Source organism: Pseudophryne corroboree, chromosome 2 (assembly GCF_028390025.1).
Source record: "Pseudophryne corroboree isolate aPseCor3 chromosome 2, aPseCor3.hap2, whole genome shotgun sequence".
NCBI lineage: Eukaryota > Metazoa > Chordata > Amphibia > Anura > Myobatrachidae > Pseudophryne > Pseudophryne corroboree.
Window position 1 is genome coordinate 82,375,198 of NC_086445.1, and position 26,701 is coordinate 82,401,898.

Consider the following 26,701-nt stretch of genomic DNA (forward strand, 5'->3'; position numbering starts at 1 on the left):
TGTCCGTATCCGTATCGACCGACTGAGGTAATGGGCGTTTTAAAGCCCCTGACGGTGTCTGAGACGCCTGGACAGGTACTAATTGGTTTGCCGGCCGTCTCATGTCGTCAACCGACTTTTGCAGCGTGCTGACACTATCACGTAATTCCATAAACAAAGCCATCCATTCCGGTGTCGACTCCCTAGGGTGTGACATCACCACTACAGGCAATTGCTCCGCCTCCACACCAACATCGTCCTCATACATGTCGACACACACGTACCGACACACAGCAGACACACCGGGAATGCTCTGATAGAAGACAGGACCCCACTAGCCCTTTGGGGAGACAGAGGGAGAGTTTGCCAGCACACACCCAAGCGCTATAAATATATAGGGACAACCTTAAATAAGTGTGTTCCCCTTATAGCAGCTTAAATATTATGAATATCGCCAAATAAGTGCCCCCCCTCTCTGATTTTACCCTGTTTCTGTAGTGCAGTGCAGGGGAGAGCTTGGGAGCCTTCCTACCAGCGGAGCTGTGTGGGAAAAATGGCGCTGTGTGCTGAGGAGATAGGCCCCGCCCCCTTTTCGGCGGGCTCTTCTCCCGTTTTTTTCTGTAATCCTGGCAGGGGTTAAATACATCCATATAGCCCAGGGGCTATATGTGATGTATTTTTAGCCAGTATAGGTAATCTCATTGCTGCCCAGGGCGCCCCCCCCAGCGCCCTGCACCCTCAGTGACCGCGGTGTGAAGTGTGCTGAGAGCAATGGCGCACAGCTGCAGTGCTGTGCGCTACCTTAAGAAGACTGGGAAGTCTTCAGCCGCCGATTTCTGGACCTCTTCTCTCTTCAGCATCTGTAAGGGGGCCGGCGGCGTGGCTCCGGTGACCCATCCAGGCTGTACCTGTGATCGTCCCTCTGGAGCTAATGTCCAGTAGCCTAAGAAGCCCAATCCATCCTGCACGCAGGTGAGTTCGCTTCTTCTCCCCTTAGTCCCGCGTTGCAGTGAGCCTGTTGCCAGCAGGACTCACTGAAAATAAAAAAACCTAACAAACTTTTATTCTAAGCAGCCCTTTAGGAGAGCCACCTAGATTGCACCCTTCTCGGCCGGGCACAAAAATCTAACTGAGGCTTGGAGGAGGGTCATAGGGGGAGGAGCCAGTGCACACCACCTAGTGGTCAAACTTTTAATTTTGTGCCCTGTCTCCTGCGGAGCCACTATTCCCCATGGTCCTGACGGAGTCCCCAGCATCCACTTAGGACGTCAGAGAAATGCTGACTTCCCAGCAGTTGCTGTGGAAACTAGGTCCGAGAGACCATCCCCAAATAACTCCTCACCTTTATAAGGCAAAACTTCCATGTGCCTTTTCGAATCTGCATCCCCTGTCCACTGCCGAGTCCATAAGCCTCTCCTAGCAGAAATGGACAATGCACTTATTTTAGATGCCAGCCGGCAGATCTCCCTCTGTGCATCTCTCATGTATAAGACTGAGTCTTTTATATGCTCTATGGTTAGCAGAATAGTGTCCCTGTCTAGGGTGTCAATATTTTCTGACAGGGAATCTGACCACGCAGCGGCAGCACTGCACATCCATGCTGACGCAATAGCTGGTCTAAGTATAATGCCTGAGTGTGTTTATACAGACTTCAGGATCGCCTCCTGCTTTCTATCAGCAGGCTCCTTCAGGGCGGCCGTATCCGGAGACGGTAGTGCCACCTTTTTAGACAAACGTGTGAGCGCTTTATCCACCTTAGGTGGTGTTTCCCAATGTGACCTATCCTCTGGCGGGAAAGGGTACGCCATTAGTAACTTCTTAGAGATTACCAATCTTTTATCGGGGAAAGCCCACGCTTCTTCACACACTTCATTTAATTCTTCCGATGGGGGAAAAACTACGGGTAGTTTTTTCTCCCCAAACAGAATACCCTTTTTAGTGGTACCTGGGTTTATATCAGAAATGTGTAACACCTCTTTCATTGCCTCAATTATGCAACGAATGGCCTTAGTGGACATTAGACTAGACTCATCGTCGTCGACACTGGTGTCAGTATCCGTGTCGACATCTGCGTCTGCCATCTGAGGTAGCGGGCGTTTTAGAGCCCCTGATGGCCTTTGAGACACCTGGGCAGGCACGAGCTGAGAAGCCGGCTGTCCCGCATTTGGCATGTCGTCAAATTTTTTGTGTAAGGAGTCGACACTTGCACGTAATTCCTTCCATAAGTCCATCCACTCAGGTGTCTGCCCCGCAGGGGGTGACATCATTTCTATAGGCATCTGCTCCGCCTCCACATAATTATCCTCATCAAACATGTCGACACAGCCGTACCGACACACCGCACACACACACAGGGAATGCTCTAACAGAGGACAGGACCCCACAAAAGCCCTTTGGGGAGACAGAGAGAGAGTATGCCGGCACACACCAGAGCGCTATATAATGCAGGGACTAACTGAATTATGTCCCCTATAGCTGCTGTTATATATACTGCGCCTAAATTTAGTGCCCCCCCTCTCTTTTTTACCCTTTTCTGTAGTGCAGACTGCAGGGGAGAGCCAGGGAGCTTCCTTCCAGCGGAGCGGTGAGGGAGAAATGGCGCCAGTGTGCTGAGGGAGATAGCTCCGCCCCTTTTTCGCTGACTTTTCTCCCGCTTTTTTATGGATTCTGGCAGGGGTAATTATCACATATATAGCCTCTGGGGCTATATATTGTGATATATTTGCCAGCCAAGGTGTTTTTATTGCTGCTCAGGGCGCCCCCCCCTAGCGCCCTGCACCCTCAGTGACCGGAGTGTGAAGTGTGTATGAGGAGCAATGGCGCACAGCTGCAGTGCTGTGCGCTACCTTGGTGAAGACTGATGTCTTCTGCCGCCGATTTCAGGACCTCTTCTTGCTTCTGGCTCTGTAAGGGGGACGGCGGCGCGGCTCCGGGACCGAACACCAAGGCCAGTTGCATGTGGTCGATCCCTCTGGAGCTAATGGTGTCCAGTAGCCTAAGAAGCCCAAGCTAGCTGCAAGCAGGTAGGTTCGCTTCTTCTCCCCTTAGTCCCTCGGTGCAGTGAGCCTGTTGCCAGCAGGTCTCACTGTAAAATAAAAAACCTAACATATACTTTCTTTCTAGAAGCTCAGGAGAGCCCCTAGTGTGCGTCCAGCTCGGCCGGGCACAAAAATCTAACTGAGGCTTGGAGGAGGGTCATAGTGGGAGGAGCCAGTGCACACCAGGTGACCTAAAGCTTTCTTCAGTTGAGCCCAGTCTCCTGCGGAGCCGCTATTCCCCATGGTCCTTTCGGAGTTCCCAGCATCCACTAGGACGTCAGAGAAATAAAAAAATAAAAAAAATATCCGAGTTTGGCCGGCATTTTGTACGGCCACTGAAGTCGGGCGTCATTACATCCGACCCAATAAGGGCGATTACCATAATCTTACGGAACACATTACAGGGTATGTCCACACACAGCTGTCTGAAAATATTAGCTATGTATTGGAACCTCAGCCTACCATTCAACAGATAATGCGCTAAACTCCTTCCCGCAGTCAGTGATGTACGGCAACATTACTGCAAAAGGATAGAGCTTTCTCTCTCTACGGGGCCCATTAGTTAACCCTACTTTTAAAATAAGGAAACCACTGTCTGCGCAGGTCAGGGCAGAATTGGGCATCGCTGGAATGTAACAATACAGACAGCAGGAGGAGGTCTCTCTTTCAGATATGTGCATGGGCAGATCTCTGTCTGCGACGACGAGCGGCGGGCAACTGCCCTGTACTCTGTGCGTGCAGCTGCTGCACCACTGGATGCAGCATCACAGGCCCCAGCTGCGTGGGAACACCGGCCGACCTGCGTGTATATCTTGCTCTAAATACACACATACAATTAAATTTTTATTTTTTTATAATATAAATAATAAAACCTACCTCCGTTTCACTTTGAAGCTTGCTAGGGGCTGCACAGGGCCGGTCAGGTTGAGCAGGGGATTACCACTTAAAATATTCTCCATTCGAATCCTCTCCTCTTCAGCTTTCTGCTCGAGCTCCTTTTATCAAACACATACATGTTAGAGCCCATCTTGTGGCTGATGAACACAAGTGCAGATTAGAGCCTATCTAGAGTAGAGAATATACAGTAGCCCTCCACCCACATATAACAGGTGTATATATCGCATATACAGCAGGAGATGCATTGACCGAATATTCCAGCAACACAGCGCCGCCCAGTGGCTGGATACTGTAACATTTTCATGGCATTTACCTGACACTTCATTTTGAACCAAAATTCTCTAAAGACATGGATATACTCATTATGTAACAAGTTGTGTCTAGTACACATTTCCCCGAAGGTTTCGGTTGGGTCTCTCATGGAAGACTGTTCTTTCCTCTGTAGTCAGCGACACAGAACCTTTTCCCTACTTTCCATATGCTGCTGGGAGAGAAACTCTGAAGAAAGAGCTTTTCCAGCTTTATATGAGCAGGAATTATCTGTGAGGTTACAGGATATAATGGATTAGTTTCACACTCTGTGCACTGGGAAATATTCATTGTAAGAATACAGCCAATGATTCCCACATATAAGGCCATTGCCGCAGCGCGGTTATCAGCGCACCAAGGGGACAAGACAACAGAAGCGGGTGAGCGTTAGAGACAGTCGCTGTCTTTTCTAATCAGCGCTAACCTTCATCTCGCCATTCATTCCAAGTGAGAGCAGGAGATAGAAGTATTTCTGTCACTCGTGTGCAACCACGAAACCCAAACTACAAAGACTTTCCATTACTAGCGCCGAACAGACGCCAAGAGTAGTCAAAGGAGAAATTAGTTGTACGGTCTCTGCAGTCGCCCAATAAATAATTATGAGATAGGCCGAGGCCCTGAGTTACATGTGCAAGCTCTAATACCAGCAATCACCGCGCACGTCATGTCATCCGCCTGACCCACATTCCCTGCCCGCACTTACACAGACGCAGTTACTAAAGCTATTGTTACACAGGGTGAGCAGTAGCAGTATTCATGACAAGCCGTATAATGATGTCCCACTTACCCCATCATTCCCGCTCCTTCCTAATGTGTCCTTATAGGAGAACCCCCCCCCCCCCCCCCTCCCAGCTATCAGAGCAGACCATCCCTAATGACACGTATTGTCTCTCTGCAGTATCTCAGTAACAACAGAAATTATCTTTCCACAAAGAAATAGAAACAAGTTCAAGAAAGTGCTGGAGAGTTGGCGACTGCGGAACCCAGTGCACATTACACCTACAAAACCAAGCTGCCTTATACACAGCAGGCGCTACTAACATTCATACATACATCTATATCCATACATCAGCAGTGTAGCCAAGTCCAAGCTATTATCCCATATCAGTTACTGTCTGCAGGAGGGGAATGCAGTGACTACAGACAGGAAGTCTGCCTGTGCAGGAAAGAAACCTTCCCCCACAGACATAGATGCACTGTCCTCATACATCATTGCTGCAGTCACGCCAAACATCCCATCTCAGCGCGCCAGCAAGACTCTGCTAGCGCCGGGCATCTTTTTGGGCAAAAATACATCTTATGATGCAGCCAGGACGCATCAAGAGACTGTGCTAATTCATTTCACATGTGATACTTGTATATCTGTGTGCGACGGAGTCTCTGCATATGAAAAGCTACGACACAGCACCTGTGGCTTTTTTCAATGTCCGGTTCCATTGTGCTCCATATGCAGACTCAAACTCCTTTCACACCGCTATAACATGGTATATTGCCGGGTCGACGCTGCTCTAGGTGCGGTGTGAAAGGGTTAAGTTCCGATTTCCCGGGTATTTCAACCCAGAAATAAAGCAGGGTTATTCCCGGGTCAGGTGCAGTGTGAACGTATTGCCAGGTCAATGCGTCTCGGCAACCCGTTGACTCTATAGGGAGAGGCGGCACTAGAGGGACAGGTGGCGCTTGGAGATGATCTGCTCGCCACCTCCGCACACGTCCCCGCTCACATGGTGCCGTCAGTCTGAAAGGGGTCTCAATCAGGTCGTACCAGGGAAGGACCCGTGTACAAGTCCCGGGTGCGACCTGCTTTAGCGAGATGAAAGCTGTATCAGTCGTACAGAGATACAAGTGTCACATATCAAATTAATCATCCTGGTGCACCATACTCAGTGTGACTAAGACACATTTTTGGCATAGACACCAGACAATGGCAGCACCTGTCAACTAAGTCGCACCAGGCATCTCCTGCTGCGTGGCGTATTGAGATTAGATGTAGGAGGACACATCTGCACATATTTTACAGATGATAGAGGCTCTTTATTTAGAAAACCTCAGAGTTTAGGTTTAGTGATCCTTTAAGATAAATCACCACTAAATATTCCTTTCACACTCCAGTCATCTGTTTATTTTTTATGTGTAGAAAAATGTTTTACAGGACATGTATGTGGCATATAAAACTCTGAGCAGGAAACAAAACCGGTCCCATCAAAGTGCTCATTGGTTGTGCAGTAATGAAAACCCTCAGCACAAGCTCAACTCCAATAAACTCTTCCCATAATTTAAACCAATCACCACAACAGTCCCCCTACTGCATAACTGCTCTCTGTGAGAATGCACATTAGCCTCCGGTGGAATGTACCACAGTGATCTACCCTAGACTTTTTTCCAGCGGGGTGGCATCAAGAAGTAGCCGGGTGGGGGTCTCCGCAATAATAAAGCGTTTCAATCCCAATACTTAATATTATACTTAATACTGCACAATTAGTTTGTCACAGACATAATTACTGCCCTACCATAGGATGCTAAGCAGCTCCCAGATACTGCTCTAACTTCCTAACACCACATAGGTTTTTTTTATTTTTTTATTTTTTTTGGGGGGGGAGGGGGGGGGTAACAGCTCCCAGCATATACTACACAGAACAGGGAGACCCTGAAATAATATTTAAAAGTAAAAAATGCATGTCCCCCTCTGGAGGTCCACACTTGTGCTTCCCCATGTGAGCACCGAAAAAACACTGAGGTATTCTGGGAGGCGAGGAGAGTTACTGAAATTTGAATACTTGCTAACACCGTCCATATCCCAAGAGTATTCCAGTGACCCCTAGTGGATGAAAAAAGAAATAGTGTTCACTGCTGCTCAGTCAGGCGACTGTTCCCGCCTGAACAGTGCGCCCTTGCTTTTATTCAGGGAGGAGGGAACGCAGCCTTCACCCTACCACCCACAACACTGAACTTGCAGCCAAAGGAGTCAGTCCCCTGACAACCGGCACTCTCATCAATTAGACCTTGTTGCAGGTGGACACCGATTCCGGACGGAGCACCAGATGAAGATCATGCGACACCGACGTCGGCGTAGCTCAGCCATGTCACAGTCACATGATCTTCCCATCGAGTGGTCCGTCCGGAATCGGTGTCCGCCTGCAACAAGGTCTAATTGGTGAGCGTGCCAGGTCGCATAGAGTCTCTTGCCGAGCGAACCGCCCAAAACTTTAAAAGCCTGGGGAGAACACTATACCAGACACAGAACACATCTGCCTGCGTATAGGGTGACCAGCACATATCTCAGGAGACCGATCTAAATCAATTGAGGTTACACTATTAGTATACAACTCTCAAAGTTGAAAGTGGACAAACCTATGGGGCCAGATGGGATACATCCAAGGATACTAAAGGAACTTAAAGAGGTGCTGGTAGCACCATTGACAGAATTATTCAACCAGTCATTAGCTACAGGAGTAATTCCAAAGGACTGGAAAAGAGCAAACGTAGTCCCACTGCACAAAAGTGGAAGCAAGGAAGAGGCAAACAACTACAGACCAGTGAGTCTTACATCAGTAGTAGGGAAATTGATGGAAACACTCTTAAAAGAAAGAGTTGAAGATGATCTCAAATCCAGCAATTTACAGGATCCCAAACAGCATGGATTCACTGGGGAGAGATCATGTCCAACAAATCTTATTGACTTTTTTGCTGTGTGACTAAAGTGATAGATAAAAGGTGGAGCCGTAGATATAGCTTATCTAGACTTTAGTAAGGCTTTTGACACTGTTCCACATCGCAGACTGCTAAATAAACTTGGAAGCTTGGGATTGGATATTTGAATGGATAAGATCTTGGTTGCAGGATAGAGAACAGAGAGTTGTGGTAAATGGAGTGCATTCACAGGAAGGAAATGTTACCAGTGGAGTACCCCAGCAATCTGTACTTGGACCAGTGCTTTTTAATATCTTTATTGGTGACAATGCAAATGGCATTAAAGGGAAAGTATGCCTTTTTGCAGATGACACAAAAGGTATGCAACAGGGTAGACACACCAGGTGGGGTAAAACAAATGATTGAGGATCTAGGTAGACTAGAGCAGGGGTTCTCAAACTCGGTCCTCAGGACCCCACACAGTGCATGTTTTGCAGGTAACCCAGCAGGAGCACGGGTTTAGTAATTACTCACTGACACATTTTAAAAGGTCCACAGGTGGAGCTAATTATTTCACTTGTGATTCTGTGTGGAGACCTGCATAACATGCACCGTGTGGGGTCCTGAGGACCGAGTTTGAGAACCTGTGGACTAGAGGAATGGTCAACAGTGTGGCAATTACAGTTTAATGCCATAAAATGCAAAATCATGCACTTAGGTCTCAAAAATCCAAAGGCTAGATATAGTATTACTGGCACTATACTGGAAACTACTGAGGAGGGGATCAAGGAGTCACTATTTCAGGTGACAAAGGCGGGTAAGCAATGCAACGAGGCAATGAGGAAGGCTAGTCAGATGCTTGGCTGCATTGGGAGAGGAATCAGCAGCAGAAAGAAATAAGTAATAATGCCACTGTATAGGTCATTGGTACAGCCTCATCTAGAATACGGTGTTCAATTCTGGAGGCCATAGCTTCAATAGAAATTAATACATTAAAGACCGTACAAAGAAGGACAACTAAAAATGGTGCATGGCCTACAACACAAAACATACCCAGAAAGACTAAGAAATCTCAATATGTATAGTTTGGAGGGGGGACATGATAGAAACTTTCAAATATATCAAGGGTTTTAACAAAGTCCAGGAGAGAAACATTCTCCAAATGAATAGAAGCAATAGGACACGGGGAGACTGGAGGGGGGGGGGGGGGTCAGGTTCAGGGGAGATAAGAGGAAAAATTACTTCACAGAAACGGTAGTGGACAAGTGGAATAGCCTCCCATCAGAGGTGGTAGAGGCTAAGACAGTAGAGCAATTTCAACATGCATGGGATAGACATAAGGATATCCTTAAAAAGAAATAAGGATCAAATAAGGTTTGAGATAAAATTATGGTAAAAAAAGAAAAAAAAAAATAGCCAGACAAGATGGGCCAAGTGGTTATTATCTGCCGTCAAATTCTATGTTTCTATGTTACCAGAGAAAGAGGATCCGGCAAGATGTGATAGGATAAATGACAACCAGTAGGTACAGGCATAAGGAAGTGGAAGATGATCTGCCAGTCATACATAGACTATCCAGAACAGAAATCTGGTTGCTGATAATTACAGTCTGTAGGAAGGTATGTGATAATTCCACTTCAAGTAGTTATGTCAGACACAATGTCTTTTATACTGTACTTGCTACAACACTTTCGTTTTTTTCTGCCTTCAAACTTCAATATAGATTGCACAATGTGAGAAGCGAAGTGTGACATCACAACATAGAAAGGGCTGCCACTATACACCCCAGGACCCCGAGCGTCGCGATCATACACTGACCAGTACAGCAATCCCCCATTGTGGAAGTAGTTTTGACATTTCACTTAAAGTTCTATAAACTGGCCTCACGCCTTGCAAATAAAATTAGAATTTACTCACCGGTAATTCTATTTCTCGTAGTCCGTAGTGGATGCTGGGGACTCCGTAAGGACCACCATGGGGAATAGACGGGCTCCGCAGTAGACTGGGCACTCTAAGAAAGATTTAGGACTACCTGGTGTGCACTGGCTCCTCCCCCTATGACCCTCCTCCAAGCCTCAGTTAGGACACTGTGCCCGGAAGAGCTGACACAATAAGGAAGGATTTTGAATCCCGGGTAAGACTCATACCAGCCACACCAATCACACCATATAACTCGTGATAGGAACCCCAGTTAACAGTATGATAACAATGGAGCCTCTGAACAGATGGCTCGCCATAACAACCCGATTTTTGTAACAATAACTATGTACAAGTATTGCAGGCAATCCGCACTTGGGATGGGCGCCCAGCATCCACTACGGACTACGAGAAATAGAATTACCGGTGAGTAAATTCTTATTTTCTCTAACGTACTAGTGGATGCTGGGGACTCCGTAAGGACCATGGGGATTATACCAAAGCTCCCAAACGGGCGGGAGAGTGCGGATGACTCTGCAGCACCGAATGAGAGAACTCCAGGTCCTCCTCAGCCAGGGTATCAAATTTATAGAATTTTGCAAACGTGTTTGCCCCTGACCAAGTAGCAGCTCGGCAAAGTTGTAAAGCCGAGACCCCTCGGGCAGCCGCCCAAGATGAGCCCACTTTCCTTGTGGAATGGGCTTTCACATTTTTAGGCTGCGGTAGTCCCACCGCAGAATGCGCCAGCTGAATAGTGCTACAAATCCAGCGCGCGATAGACTGCTTAGAAGCAGGTGCACCCAGCTTGTTGGGTGCATATAGAACGAACAGCAAGTCAGTTTTCCTGACTCCAGCCGTCCTGGAAACATACATTTTCAGGGCCCTGACTACGACCAGGAACTTGGAATCCTCCAAGTCCCTAGTAGCCGCAGGCACCACAATAGGTTGGTTCAAGTGAAAAGCGGATACCACCTTCGTGAGAAACTGAGGACGAGTCCTCAACTCTGCCCTATCCATATGGAAAATCAGATAGGGGCTTTTACAGGACAAAGCCGCCAATTCTGACACCCGTCTGGCTGAAGCCAGAGCCAACAACATAACCACTTTCCACGTGAGATATTTTAAATCCACAGTCTTAAGTGGCTCAAACCAATGTGATTTTAGAAATTCTAAGATCACATTGAGATCCCAAGGTGCCACTGGGGGCACAAAAGGAGGCTGAATATGCAGGACTCCCTTGACAAAAGTCTGAACTTCAGGCAGTGAAGCCAGTTCTTTCTGGAAGAAAATCGACAGGGCTGAGATCTGGACCTTAATGGACCCCAATTTGAGGCCCAAAGTCACACCTTGCAGGAAATGTAAGAAACAACCCAGTTGAAATTCCTCCGTTGGGGCCTTCTTGGCCTCACACCAAGCAACATATTTCCGCCAAATGCGGTGATAATGCTTTGCGGTGACATCCTTCCTGGCTTTGATCAGGGTAGGGATGACTTCCTCCGGAATACCTTTTTCCTTTAGGATCCGGCGTTCAACCGCCATGCCGTCAAACGCAGCCGCGGTAAGTCTTGGAACAGACAGGGTCCCTGCTGCAGCAGGTCTTGTCTGAGCGGCAGAGGCCAAGGGTCCTCTGCAAGCATCTCTTGAAGTTCCGGGTACCAAGTTCTTCTTGGCCAATCCGGAGCCACGAGAATAGTTCTCACTCCTCGCCTTCTTATTATTCTCAGTACCTTGGGTATGAGAGGCAGAGGAGGAAACACATAAACCGACTGGTACACCCACGGTGTCACTAGAGCGTCCACAGCGATCGCCTGAGGGTCCCTTGACCTGGCGCAATACCTTTTTAGCTTTTTGTTTAGGCGGGACGCCATCATGTCCACCTGTGGTTTTTCCCAACGGTTGACCAGCATTCGGAAAACTTCTGGATGAAGTCCCCATTCTCCCGGGTGGAGGTCGTGTCTGCTGAGGAAGTCTGCTTCCCAGTTGTCCACTCCCGGAATGAATACTGCTGTCAGTGCTAACACATGATTCTCTGCCCATCGGAGAATCCTTGTGGCTTCTGCCATTGCCCTCCTGCTTCTTGTGCCGCCCTGTCTGTTTACATGGGCGACCGACGTGATGTTGTCTGACTGGATCAGCACCGGCCTGTTCTGAAGCAGGGGCCTTGCTTGACTTAGGGCATTGTAAATGGCCCTTAGCTCCAGAATATTTATGTGAAGCGAAATCTCCTGATTTGACCACAGTCCTTGGAAATTTCTTCCCTGTGTGACTGCCCCCCAGCCCCGAAGGCTGGCGTCCGTGGTCACCAGGACCCAGTCCTGTATTCCGAATCTGCGGCCCTCTAGTAGATGAGCTTTCTGCAGCCACCACAGCAGCGACACCCTGGTTCTTGCCGATAGGGTTATCCGCTGTTTCATCTGGAGATGGGACCCGGACCATTTGTCCAACAGGTCCCACTGGAAGGTCCTTGCGTGGAACCTTCCGAATGGAATTGCCTCGTACGAAGCTACCATCTTTCCCAGGACTCGTGTGCATTGATGTACCGACACCTGTCCCGGTTTTAGGATGTCTCTGACTAGAGATGACAACTCCTCGGCTTTTTCCACTGGAAGAAACACTCTTTTCTGGTCTGTGTCCAGAATCATTCCCAGGAACAGAAGAAGTGTCGTCGGGACTAGCTGTGACTTTGGAATATTGAGAATCCAGCCGTGCTGTTGTAGCACTTCCCGAGAAAGTGCTACCCCTACTATCAACTGTTCCTTGGACCTCGCCTTTATCAGGAGATCGTCCAAGTACGGGATAATTGAAACTCCTTTCTTGCGAAGGAGTATCATCATTTCGGCCATTACCTTGGTAAAGACCCTCGGTGCCGTGGATAACCCAAATGGCAGCGTCTGGAACTGATAGTGACAGTCCTGTACCACAAATCTGAGGTACTCCTGGTGAGGAGGGTAAATGGGGACATGTAGGTACGCATCCTTGATGTCCAGGGAGACCATGTAGTCCCCCTCCTCCAGGCTCGCAATAACCGCCCTGAGCGATTCCATCTTGAACTTGAACCTTTTGATATAAGTGTTCAAGGATTTTAAATTTAAGATGGGTCTCACCGAACCGTCCGGTTTCGGTACCACAAACATTGTGGAATAGTAACCCTTTCCTTGCTGAAGGAGGGGTACCTTGACAATCACTTGCTGTGAATACAGTTTTTGAATAGCCACCAACACTGCCTCCCTGGCAGAGGGAGTTACCGGTAAGGCAGATTTTAGGAAACGGCGGGGGGGAGACGTCTCGAATTCCAGCCTGTACCCCTGAAGGACCCAGGGATCCACCTGTGAGAGAGCCCACTGTGCGCTGAAATTTTTGAGACGGGACCCCACCGTACCCGGGTCCGCCTGAGCAGCCCCAGCGTCATGCTGTGGACTTACCGGACGCAGGGGAGGACTTCTGCTCTTGGGAACTAGCTGTGTGTTGCAGCTTTTTTCCTCTACCTTTGCCTCTCGGCAGAAAGGATGAGCCTCTAGCCCTCTTGCTTTTCTGGGGCCGAAAGGACTGTACCTGATAAGGTGATTTTTGTTACTTACCGTAAAATCTCTTTCTCTGATTCCATCTGGGGGACGCTGCGCCATTACTTGTGGGTTAGAGGTGTGTGGTTGTGGAGTTTGGCACAGAACTATTAAAACCTGACTCCTCCCCCCTCTAACCCCTCCCATCTCCTTCCTGCCTAGCCAGTACCTCAGTTAACGTTTAGCCAAGCCAAAGGAGATAGATCAAAGAAAATTAACTGGTTAAACCAGACAAACATCTGGGAGGGATCGCAGCGTCCCCCAGATGGAATCAGAGAAAGAGATTTTACGGTAAGTAACAAAAATCACCTTTTCTCTTTCATCCATCTGGGGGACGCTGCGCCATTACTTGTGGGATTTCCCAAAGCAAGCTAATAAGAGGAGGGAGACGGGGACGGCATAGCCGTCTTTAATATACGACGCCCAACAGCGGCAGTCTCCAAACCAAAAGTATGAAAACGGTGAAAGTATGTGTGAAAGTATGAACTGACGACCAGGATGCCGCCCTGCACAGTTGCTCAACAGATGCACCACCGCGAACAGCCCCAAGAGGCTCCAACAGCTCTAGTAGAATGAGCCCTAATTGAGTCAGGAACCGAAACATTAGCAGACACGTAAGCCTGTCTTATGGCCGAAGTTATCCAACGGGCCACAGTATTTTTGGAGGCCGGCCAACCTCGTTTCGGAGCATCAATCAAAACCAGCAAGTTATCCGTACGCCGGAATGACTCGGTGCGAGACAAATAGACACGTAAAGCTCGAACCACATCCAGGAGAGCTAAATGAGAGTCCTCCCCAGGAGAAGATGTCGGAGTAAAGGCCGGAAGGACAATGTCCTGATTTAAATGGAATTTTGAAACAACCTTTGGAAGGAAAGAAGGCTTAGTCCGTAGAACCACCCGGTTCTCATGAAACACTAACAAGGGGGGTCTGCAAGAAAGAGCCGCCAACTCAGATACTCGTCTAGCTGAGGCAATAGCCAACAGAAAAACAACTTTCTGTGTCAGATAACGGAGTTCAACCGATTCTAAGGGTTCAAATGGAGAGGTCTGAAGAGTCGTAAGGACCAAGTTTAAATCCCAGGGAGGAACCGGAGGGACAAAAGGTGGTTGAATCCGAAGTACTCCCTGCAGGAATGTTTGAACCTCTGGAATATTTGCTAGTTTCTTCTGAAAAAGAACCGATAAAGCTGAAACCTGACCTTTTAGTGAAGAAAGCTTTAGGCCCTTGTCGAGACCCTCCTGAAGGAAAGAGAGTAGGCGAGGTAGCCTAAACAAATGCGGAGTTAGTCTCTGTTTTTCGCACCCTGCAATGTAAATACGCCATATCCTATGGTAAATGCCAGAGGTCACTGGTTTCCTTGCTCGAATCATCATCTGAACAACCGATCGAGAAAGACCTTTTGCCTTCAAAATCTTGGATTCAAGAGCCAAGCCGTCAAAGCCATCCTATGTAAATCTGGGTGGCGACAAGGTCCTTGAATAAGAAGATCTGGTCGCAGAGGTAGGCGAAAGGAGTCTGACGACCATACTTGCGCAGTAGAGTGTACCACTGTCGACGCGGCCAATCTGGAGCCACTAGAATCACTGCGAGACCCTGTCGCCGAATGCGTTGAAGTAGACGCGGGATCAGTGGAATTGGCGGAAACACATATCCCAGTTGAAACTGCCATGGAGCAGTTAGAGCATCGATCAGGAATGCCTGTGGATCCCGAGTCCTTGCGCCGTAGTGAGGAAGTTCTGCGTTGAGGCGAGACGCCATCAGGTCTATGTCTGGCATTCCCCATCGGTCCACTAGAGAGAGGAACACCTCCTGATGAAGTTCCCATTCTCCCAGATGAATCGTGTGATGACTCAAAAAGTCTGCTTCCCTCCTGGAATGTGGATCGCGGAGATCACCGGAACCCAACGTTCCGCCCACGCGAGGATCTGAGCGACTTCTCTCATTGCGGACCAGCTGCGAGTTCCTCCCTGTTTGTTGATGTAAGCCACTGCGGTGGCCTTGTCGGACTGCACACGAACTGGTTGACCCTGTACCATGGTTTGAATGTGAAGGAGTGCATACCGAATCGCCCTTAGTTCCAGAATGTTGATTTGCAATTTTGACTCCTGATTGCTCCAGCGTCCCTGGAAGTGATGAGTCTGGAACACTGCCCCCCAACCACTGAGGTTTGCATCCGTGGTGACCATCATCCAAGACCAGATCGTGAAAGGTGTACCCTTTTTCAAATTCCGACTGTGAAGCCACCATTGAAGAGACTGACGAGTCTTTACCGACAAGCGGATCAACTGTAATTCGAGACGCGGTTCCGTCCGAGTCCAACAGTTGAGAATCTGAGTCTGGAGAGGTCGGGCATGAAATCTGGCATATGGAACTGCCTCGAAAGAGGATACCATCTTGCCCAACACCTGCATACATCTGAGGACCGACACTACTGGTAAGTGTAACAGGGTTCGGATTCTGGACTGTAGTCCCTGAATCTTGTCCGCCGGAAGAAACACCTTCTGGCTGTTGGTGTCGAATAGAAGTCCTAGAAAAATCATTGTCTGAGAAGGAAGTAGAGATGACTTTGGAAAGTTGATTATCCACCCGAACGATTGTAGCGTCTCCATCGTGAGATGCAGGTTCTGAGTGAGAATCTCCGCTGATGGTGCCTTGACCAACAGGTCGTCCAAATATGGAGTGATGTTGACCCCTTGACAACGGAGAACTGCGACTACATGACCTATGACCTTTGTAAAAAACCCAGGGAGCCGTAGAGAGACCAAAGGGAAGAGCCTGAAACTGAAAGTGCTCCGGGCCCACTGCAAATCTCAGTAGAGATTGATGTCCTACCCAAATCGGGACATGTAAGTAAGCGTCTTTTATGTTCTTGAATTTTTGGGTTGAGGGATACGGGTTGAGAGCCTTCAGATTCAGAATGGTTCGAAACGAACCATCCGGCTTGTCTACGAGAAAAAGACCTGAGTAAAAACCCCGACCCCTCTGATGAGAGGGAACCGGAATGATTACTCCATTTTGTAAGAGGGTTGTTATTGCCTGAAGGAGAGCTTGACGTCTGGAGGGATCGTCTGGGAGAGGTGTTATAAATAGTCGGGTTGGGACTGTTTCTTCGAAATCCAACATATATCCTCTGGATATGACTCCCATTATCCACCGATCCGGTTTCGATAGGAGCCACACATCCTTGAACTGAAGTAACCGGGCCCCAACCTTCTTTGATCCCTCCAGGAGACCTGAGGCGTCATGGCTCAGGTTTGTCGGCAGGCTTACTGGCCGGCCTGCGAATAGCCTGGGATCCTCTTCCTCTGAAAGACCCCCGTCTTGGAAATCTGTAGGAAGCACGAAAGGATTGGAAACTACCTCTGCCCTGTGTACGAAAGGACCGAAACCTTGTAGGTTTTGGTTTGTGAGGTGCAGATGGAAGGAAAGGGCTCTTTCCTCCAGTAGTGTCTGAAATAATCTTCTTTAACTCTGATCCAAAAAGAAACTCACCTTCAAAAGGCACTGCCGTCAAGGTTTGCTTTGAGTCAGAATCAGCATTCCAAACTCTAAGCCACAAGGAGCGTCTTGCGGATACTGTCAAGGCTGAAACCCGAGACTGTAGCGCAACTGAATCCAACCAGGCCTCACCCACATAAGTGAGGGCCTCCGAAATCTGCTCTGCTAATTGGATGGCTTCTGACGGATCGTCCGACTGCATTCCCGATACCACCTGTGCAAGCCATTCATCCACGGCCTTAAGTACCCAGGCACTCGCCAGTACTGGACGGAGGGAAACACCTGATAAAGAAAACATAGATTTTAGTAATGCTTCTATCTTCCTATCGGTAGTGTCTTTTAAGGTCACAGACTGTACCGACGGAATCACCGTAGCTTTTGCCAGATGTGAAATAGGAGCGTCTACCTTTGGGTCCGTCTCCCAAAATTTAGTATCTTCCTCCGTAAAGGGATATAGAAACTTTAACTTTTTAGGCGCCTGAAAACGAGAATCCGGCTTAAGCCAGGGTTCTTTTAAAATATCTGCAAAGTGAGAATAAGAAGGGAAGGCAGTAACCTGTCTCTTCTGTCGTTTGAAGAAGGGGGAAGGAGTCTCCTTCACCGCCGCGTCCGGAATATTAAGAGTCTGACGAATGGCTTCTATTAGCAATCTAACTTCCCAAGCCGAAACTTCATCCCATTCAGGATCTACCTCCCCCTCCTCCAAAGGAGATGACAGAGTGTCCGCCTCCTTACCTGGAAACGCTATAGCTGGTAACGGCTGCGATCGCTTAGTAGCAGTCGAACTGCTGGCCGCATTTACAAACTTATTTAAGGACTGAGTTAAATCAGTGATACTCCTGCCCATATTCTGGGCCCACAAGGGCTCCACCTGAGTCCGAGCAGATTCAGTCTCTCTAGACTGACGCAAATCTGAAATTGCACCAGAACATGCTGTACATAGAGTACCCGCGTCAGTACTACGTTTTGCTAGCTTTGAGCCACACTGAGAGCAGGAAAATTAAACCACTGAGGCCGTTTTTCCCTTTGAAGGTTTGTCCGGTTTACTAGTCATTTTCTCTATTCTGAATGTACTAAAGAAAGTAGCATACAATTGTGACTAGTGACCTTTCAATAGGAAATTTATAGCTTGAAGAGATCTCTGGGACTGTAACCCAGTATGCTGGCTCTCTTTGCCAAGTAATAAACAGCCTTAGCCCATTAGCTTGATTGTAATCTCCCCCTATGAATAGCCCCTCTATACTTGCGGTTTTGTAAATAAAGTCTCCCCCTGAGAGGCTCTCCTGTACTGCACAGCGTCCCCTCCGGAAGATGGCGTCAGGCAAAGTGACGCGCGCGCGGGCAGAGCAGGGCGGGAAGCCGTCCCTGCACTCCTGTTACTACGCGATCAACCGGAAGTTCGGGCTGCCGCGCGTTGCTAAGTATAGCGACTTACGCGGCGGCTTCTCCGGGATCCCCGTCCGTCCCCACAGCCCCTCAGACACTACTGCGGGTGTAGGGATACAGGTCTCCGGCATAGCTCCCGCTGGCGGGCTTGCGCCGGGGGAGAGGTGGTCGGGGGGTTTGAAATATTAATAATCAATAAAATAAATCAAATAAATAAATATTAAATAAAATAATAATAAAATAATAATAATAAAAGCAGTTAGGGACAGCCCAATACTGTCAGTGACAGATTGTGGCTGTCCAGTACCTTTTTGATCTGTCGTTTTAGTGAATAAAAAGGCCCCAGTGACCAAGGTATGGTGGCCCTTTCTGACAGCATCCTTGTTCCATTTATACCTGTCACCTGTAGACAGGGACTAGGTATAGAAAAATAAGAAAGGAAAAAAAAAAAAAAAAAAAATCTAAGGAGAAAGAAAAACTGTGTCTGTACTCCACAGGCACAAAACTAAAACTGAGGTACTGGCTAGGCAGGAAGGAGATGGGAGGGGTTAGAGGGGGGAGGAGTCAGGTTAATAGTTCTGTGCCAAACTCCACAACCACACACCTCTAACCCACAAGTAATGGCGCAGCGTCCCCCAGATGGATGAAAGAGAAAATACGGTGCTTTCTTTTGTTGTGGGGGAGCCTGTGGCAAAAAGGTCGATTTCCCAGCAGTAGCTGTGGACACGAGGTCCGAAAGACCATCCCCAAACAGTTCCACCCCCTTATAGGGCAAAACCTCCATGTGCCGCTTTGAGTCGGCATCGCCAGCCCATTGCCGAGTCCATAACCCCCTTCTGGCGGCAATGGACATAGCGCTTATTCTTGATGCCAGTCGGCAAATATCCCTCTGTGCATCACGCATGTATAAGACTGCATCTTTTATATGCTCAATCGTCAGTAAAATATTGTCCCTATCCATGGTATCGATATTATCTGACAGGGAATCTGACCAGCAGCAGCAGCACTGCACAACCAAGCTGATGCAATCGCTGGTCGCAATATAATGCCCGTGTGTGTGTAAATTGCTTTTAGGGTAGCTTCCTGCTTTCTATCAGCAGGTTCCTTCAGGGTGGCCGTATCCGGAGACGGTAGTGCCACCTTCTTTGATAAGCGTGTCAGCGCCTTATCTACCCTAGGGGGTGTTTCCCAACGTGACCTATCCTCTAACGGGAAAGGGTACGCTGCCAATAATCGTTTTGAAATTATCAATTTCTTATCGGGGGAAGTCCACGCTTCCTCACACACCTCATTTAATTCCTCAGATGCAGGAAAAACTACAGGCAGTTTTTTCTCACCAAACATAATACCCTTTTTTGTGGTACCTGGGGTATTATCAGAAATGTGTAAAACATTTTTCATTGCCTCAATCATGTAACGGGTGGACCTATTGGAGGGTACACTAGTCTCATCATCGTCGACACTGGAGTCGGTATCCGTGTCGACGTCTGTATCTGTCACCTGAGGTAGCGGGCGTTTTAAGGCCCCTGATGACATTTGAGACGCTGGAACAGGCACAAGCTGTATAGCCGGCTGTCCTATGTCGTCAAACCTTTTGTGTAAGGAGTTGACACTTTCACGCAATTCCTTCCATAAGTCCAGCCACACAGGTGTCGACCCCGCAGGGGGTGACATCACATTCACAGGCATTTGCTCCGCCTCCACATCATTTTCCTCCTCATACATGTCGACACAGCAGTACAGACACACAGCAGACACACAGGGAATGCTCTTACAGAGGACAGGACCCCACAAAGCCCTTTGGGGAGACAGGGGGAGAGTATGCCAGCACACACCAGAGCGCTATATATCACAGGGATATCACCTATAGAAGTGTGTTTTCCCTTTATAGCTGCATAAAATAGTTATACTGCGCCTAATTTGTGCCCCCCCTCTCTTTTTTACCCTTTTCTGTAGTGCAGGACTGCAGGGGAGAGCCAGGGAGCTTCCTTCCAGCGGAGCTGTGAGGGAAAAATGGCGCCAGTGTGCTGGAGATGGCCCCGCCCCTTTTTCGGCGGGCTTTCTCCCGCTAATGTAAAAGTTCTGGCAGGGGTTAATAAGCACCTATATAGCCCTTGGGGCTATATATGGTGCCAGTTTGCCAGCCAAGGTGTTAGTATTGCTGCTCAGGGCGCCCCCCCCCCCCCCAGCGCCCTGCATCCATCAGTGACCGCAGTGTGTGGTGTGCATGAGGAGCAATGGCGCACAGCTGCAGTGCTGTGCGCTACCTTGGAGAAGACAGAAGTCTTCAGCCGCCGATTTTCCGGACCTTCTTGCTTCTGGCTCTGTAAGGGGGACGGCGGCGCGGCTCCGGGAACGGACGACGAGGTCGGGTCCTGTGTTCGGTCCCTCTGGAGCTAATGGTGTCCAGTAGCCTAAGAAGCCCAAGCTACCACCACTTAGGTAGGTTCGCTTCTTCTCCCCTTAGTCCCTCGATGCAGTGAGCCTGTTGCCAGCAGGTCTCACTGAAAATAAAAAACCTAAACTATACTTTCTTTCTAGGAGCTCAGGAAAGCCCCTAGTGTGCATCCAGCTCGGCCGGGCACAGAAATCTAACTGAGGCTTGGAGGAGGGTCATAGGGGGAGGAGCCAGTGCACACCAGGTAGTCCTAAATCTTTCTTAGAGTGCCCAGTCTCCTGCGGAGCCCGTCTATTACCCATGGTCCTTACGGAGTCCCCAGCATCCACTAGGACGTTAGAGAAATTATGATTAAAATTAAACAGAATTGCAGCAAACTACAACATTTGGGAGGGAATGCACGTTCAGGTGACAACTGAGCCAAAGCAATGAAATGTAGATTGCCTAATTGGTAGATAAACGCTATTTGCTGGAAGCCTATGAATGTGTGCTATGTAATCCGGCCATTATCTTTCTGCTGGTAAATCAAAACTCTCATGGCGTAAGAATTAACCCAAACCAATACACCCTCCAAAACTCGGGACTGAATGTAACACCCAAAGTATAAGACCATCATATATGACAGGCGGCACTTGTTATGCCGGCTGTCGGGATACCGGCGCAGGAATCCAGACAAACCTGGCATACCGACAACTATTATCCCTCTTGGGGTGTCCACGACACCCCTGGAGGGAGAATAAATGGCATGCCAGTGTCCATAGCGTGGCAAGCGTGAGCCCGCAAGGGACTCTTTTGCGCTCGCCCCACTGCCAGCATACCGGCGGTTGGGGTCCGGCGCCGGAATCCCGAGCACCGGAATACCATAATAGACCCATATATGACCATCTGCATGAAAGGCTATCAGACACCTAAAAAGCTATCCAGTAAGAAAGAAAAAGCAATTATGTGAGATGCAGAAATAAATGTACGGAACAGGACTAATGGCACTTCTAGTTTGTTTTGTATATGTGTAACACTTTCACACCATTCTTTTTCACTCTTCACATTACTCACACATGCAGCAGCAGCTGCTCCTGCCTATCGAATTACTTACATGTATCACTCTTGCGGTGCCCTGGGGTTGTCTGGCTGGGTGGCTTTGGGGTGTCCTGGCCCCCGGACCTGAACCCCTGTAGTTAGTGTTAGGGACTTACCCAATGAGAGGCTACCTTGGTGCGGTGGGTAAACTCATAGCCCTGGCCAGGATTATGCTAAATGCCTCTGTATATTAGACTTACAGGTACTGCGCAGATACACTGGTAGTACACTGTATTTTTATTTATTTATTTTCGGTGGTGTGTGTGTGTGTGGGGGGGTGGGGGTTGAGTTTGGTCAGCATTTGGTTCTGGGGAGACACAGAAGAGGAATCTCTCACCTTCCGGGCCTGCTCCTCTGCCCGCTCTTTCTTGATTTTCTCTAGTTCGGCCAGCAGGGCGGCCGTATCATCATCACTGTCATCATCTGAGTTGGCCTCATCTTCCTAAGGGGGAAACCATATATTACAGGAACCAGATTAGCATCCCCTCCAGCACAATCCCTGGTCACGTGACCATCCTCTGAGTGTCATCATTTCACACACAATCCCTCTAACCACTATACATGGAGGCCTGCAAGCTAACCAAGGGCCTCCCTACACAGAGGTTACCCACCTGCAGCAAGAAATCGAAACAAGGTTAAAATATACAGCATTATATGCTGTATTCTCCTTTACTTATATCTATGTGATGGGAGGTTTGGCTGTCATGTAGAACGACTGGGCGCAAGGATGTCAGTTGCCATTGCTCTGAATACGTTCATCTACATTTATAATATAACTAAAGGACCACTCAAAATTTTCCTATATGAAGTGGAAACACATAAAAGGTTACATTTGTCATGATCTGATATGTTCATGAATGAGGGCTTAAAACGTAATAAATATTGAATTCTATTATAATTTTTCTATGCACTATATTTTGCATTGTTTCTTCGATAAGCAAAAAGATTGCTCTACGGGGGTTATTCAAGTTTGTTAGCAAACCAAAAAGCACACAAATGGGAAAAACCATGTTGCACTGTAGGTGGGGCATATATAACATGCAGAGAGAGTTAGATTTGGGTGGGTTATTTTGTTTCTGTACAGGGTAAATACTGGCTGCTTTATTTTTACACTGCAATTTAGATTTCAGTTTGAACACACCCCACCCAAATCTAAATACTTAAAAATAACAAAAAAATCTAGCAGGCGGGCTACATGCAAAAGCAGCCAGTATTTATTCTGCATGCAAAAACATTACATTTATTTGCTCTCCTTGCATTGCAACATGATTTCTCCATGTGCAAAGTTACTGTTTTATTTGTTGTTTTTTTTGCTTGCTCCCACCTCAGAATAAGCCAGATAAGGTACAAACCTGCACCAAACTAACCAGACATTTCCTTCCAGAGTGTAAAGGCTACTGAGCACTAGATAGCTACTGGGCTGAGCTCTTGCCCTGAATTTAGGCAGAGTTACACCACTGAGTACTGTTAGTAAATTATCAATATAGGAAGGAGAAAATAACATACATCAGTGAGTGGATCATCGGCATCAAGATTTGCTGCTGGAATCTGGTCTAGTCGTGGCTTCTTGGACACGGATGATGCGTGTTCTAATAGGAGAAACAATGATCAGGACAAAATCAGAGGCGCTTTATAATCCTTTATATAGGTCCCGCTTCCCCCTCCTGGCTCAGAACTTTCTGTTAGTTACCCACAGATGTAAACACTGCCCTGCTGTATCATCAGAGACGGTAAAAAACGTACATTGGCTCCCAAGTATCAGCAGAAGGAAAGCACGCTCTCTGCAATAACTATTACAGTTACTTGTGAGCCTCTTGCACGGGAATCCAGTTCCTACCTCTTGGAGGTCTGTCTCTGGTTTTCTCTCGCACAGTGACGCGTTCTCTCTCTTCCAGCTCCCTCCTGAAGTCCCGGCTTCTCACCTCCTCTGGGGCATCCTGGGTGGCTTGCCTGCAAACACAGAGCATCACCACAATGCCGCCACATGGATGCATTAGGAAAAATACCGGGATTGGTCTGAGACATTTTTGTTCTCACCCTCCATATAAAAGGAAATTGCAATTCTTAATTTCTTAGCTTAAAGGATCATTAGCCCACACCATTAAAATGACATTTTCAGAATGTAGGTAAAATACCCACATGCAGGGTTTATCTGACTTCCAATTGCAGCTATACTAAAACATTGTGATTTGAAGCAAACCAAAAACAGCCATGATGAGAGTCCGCTTTCACCCACAAGCCACCTCTCCCTCTGCTGTCAGCCTACAGCAGGGCTCAACAAATCCCAGGGGCCAGGTTACTATGGCCCCTTGATTTTGCTGCATGGCTATCAGATTATGGAGTTAGGAAGCAAATCCTCTTCAGCCCAAGCAGCGTTTCATGTGCGTTCCTGTGGACATTTCATGTGCTGACTGTCCGTCCTGACTCCAAACTCCAGCTGTATAGAGCTCTCCCATAAGAGAGCCTATGAGTGGCCAGGGATTGCGGCTTCGGAGGGAGTAGCAATGTGGCCACATGGAAGGGGGGATTGTTTGCCTGGGGGAGGCTGCGGAGGGGTGGTTTGCCCAGGGGTATCCCCTTAGTTGTGTGGCCATGGGGTTTGTTGCCAGGGGTTAGCTGCTCATTAATGTGGCTGGCAGGGAAGGGGGGGTGAAGGTTGTTGCTTGCTCGCCTGGACGGTAGCTGCACAGCAGTGTGGCTGCGTATGGCTGGTTTGACTTAGTTGTGTGCCCGTGGGGTGGGGGTAAGTTGCTCAGTAATGTGGCTGTGGGGTGGCGGTCCGGCCCCTACACTTTCATCCTGGCTCCTAGATTTTAAAAAAATTTGTAAAGCCCCGGCCTACAGCGTGGATTTCTCCTGTACCCTGGTGTCCCCGCAGTACCCATGACTTGAACAGTAGTGGCACTGGAAGGAAAGGTTAAAACTCCCAGTCATGGCATAACTAGTCATGTATAGGTGACACTTCAAGGAATAGAATACATTAATTCAGCTGAGCCTCATCTATAACCAGGAAAAGGGATTGGTATCCTGTAAAGGACTATGCAATCAGCCAAACTGCTATAATATAAACATTGTGCATGACTTCCCTGCAATCAGGTCCCATCCGGGTGTAGTATGGTATGCCTGTGGCCGGGCTCCAGACAGCCAGCATACCAGCGCCGGAATCCCAACCACCGGCATACAGACAGCTGGGCAAGTGCAAATGAGTACCTTCGTGCTCGCTGCGCTCGCCACGCTGCGGGCACGGTGGCGCACTAAGCTATATATTCTCCCTCCAGGGGGGTCGTGGACCCCCAAGAGGGAGAAAAGGTGTCGGTATGCCGGAATTCCGTCGCCGGTATACTGTGCGACGGGATCCCGACAGCCGGCAAACTGAAGACCACCCGTCCCACCCATAGGCTGAAGTGCAGAATGTGAAATAATTGCACCACCAGCATGTATCATTGGTAACCTGACTCCTGGGTGCAACAGATCATACCAGACCCCAGGTGACACCTTCCTGTAGTGCACACATATATGAGAGAGAGAGAGAGAGAGAGAGAGAGAGAGAGAGAGAGAGAGAGAGAGAGAGAGAGAGAGAGAGAGATTTTTAGGAGTTACCTGTACTTGATCTTTGTATGTGACGGGAGGTCTCTGCTGGAATACTGCTTGGAAAGCTGGCTGAGGTCCCCCTCTCCTTTCCCTCGGCCGCCTCTGGCAGGCTCAAACGTGGGCCTGGCTGCAGTGGTCATCCTCTAAGCCGCAGCGGTTCCTGGGCACACAGACAGGGCAGCACGTCACACACTGCACAGACAGGTAGAGTAAGTATACGCATTACAATAAGACAAATATGCAGTACAAGTCACATACAAATAGCAGACTTGGGCAATCTGTAGCCAGTCAGCTATTGGGGAACTACAAGTCCCAGCACTACATGCTGGGAAGTGGTCCCATAGAGACACTCAGATCCCCTAACATCCTGCATCAGACATAACACGGAGCGTCTCGGCAGCGCCACCCAGAGGAGCCCCTGAGACACAGCGACCACTCACACCCCGGCCCTCATCACTAATAGCCCCATACGTACATACCCCGAGGGCTCCTGCCCCTCCAACCCGGGCAAACGCGTCCTGAGAAACGGAATCCCACCGCCCGCGTCTTACACAGCCAGACGGCTTTCTCTCCGAGCACTTCCGGCGCTCGGCTAACGCATCACAGCAGAGACAGATATCACGTCGCCATCTTTGATGTGGGCGATTGCCAGTGGTTTCCCAACTATTAGTTTAACAGTAATGAGTAAAGATACATTATTATAGCATACCTCCCAACATGACCCGCTCCAGGAGGGACACAATGCTCTGCTTCTGGATTTTTTTCTCTTAATTCAAGATTTCCGACACCTGTTTCGAACAGGTAATGGGTAAGAAAGGTGTTTCAGCACAGGTGATGGCAATCCTAAATTAAGAGGTTAGTCCAGGAGCAGAGCATTCTGTCCCTCCTGGAGAGGGTCATGTTGGGAGGTATGTGAATTGACTTTACAACAAATTGGCCTCCCCCTAATATAACAATCCTCTTTACAAACTGCAGTGGAGAGGTGTTTTTCCTCACATCTCTCAACTATAAACCCATTTATTCTGCTCAGGCTACTGTAGTAGGGAATAATGAGATCAGCAAGAGCAGTGGCAATTTTTTTTTCACTAGGTGGAACTGTGGGGCAGATTTACTAAGGTGCAGCTTATAATCAAATCTGGTTTGGCATTTATTGCTTTGACAAGTCATGGCTTAGTAAAATCTGCCCTGTGTATTTATTTATTTATTAACAGTTTCTTATATAGCGCAGCATATTCCGTTGCGCTTTACAATTGGACACAATTAGAAGACAAAACTGGGTAAAAACAAACAGTCATAGAGGTAGGAGGGCCCTGCTCGCAAGATTACACTCTATGGGGAAATAGGCATTGATAAACAAGGATAGGTGCTATCTGTTGCATAGTTGTCCACCTGATTGCAAAGGTTCTTGGTGGGCTGCATGA

At 48.3% G+C, this 26,701-nt stretch overlaps 1 protein-coding gene across 5 annotated transcripts in view; it reads right to left on the minus strand.

Annotated features, from left to right (window-relative positions):
• Positions 1-25,921, minus strand: part of CWC15 (CWC15 spliceosome associated protein homolog) — a 40,418-nt gene extending 14,497 nt beyond the window's left edge. Inside the window, exons 1-6 of one of the 5 annotated variants that reach the window (XM_063951469.1) lie at positions 25,756-25,921; positions 25,290-25,440; positions 23,527-23,639; positions 23,196-23,278; positions 22,027-22,131; positions 3,894-4,012 (exon numbers count right to left, since the gene is read on the minus strand). In XM_063951469.1, coding sequence (XP_063807539.1) covers positions 3,894-4,012; positions 22,027-22,131; positions 23,196-23,278; positions 23,527-23,639; positions 25,290-25,420 — 551 coding nt within the window. In that variant the 5' untranslated portion in view covers positions 25,421-25,440; positions 25,756-25,921. Of the gene's footprint in view, positions 1-3,893; positions 4,013-22,026; positions 22,132-23,195; positions 23,279-23,526; positions 23,640-25,289; positions 25,473-25,538; positions 25,633-25,755 lie in introns of those variants that run through there. The other 4 variants (XM_063951468.1, XM_063951467.1, XM_063951466.1 and 1 more) reach the window with 4 other exon arrangements.
• Positions 25,922-26,701: the final 780 nt, after the last annotated feature.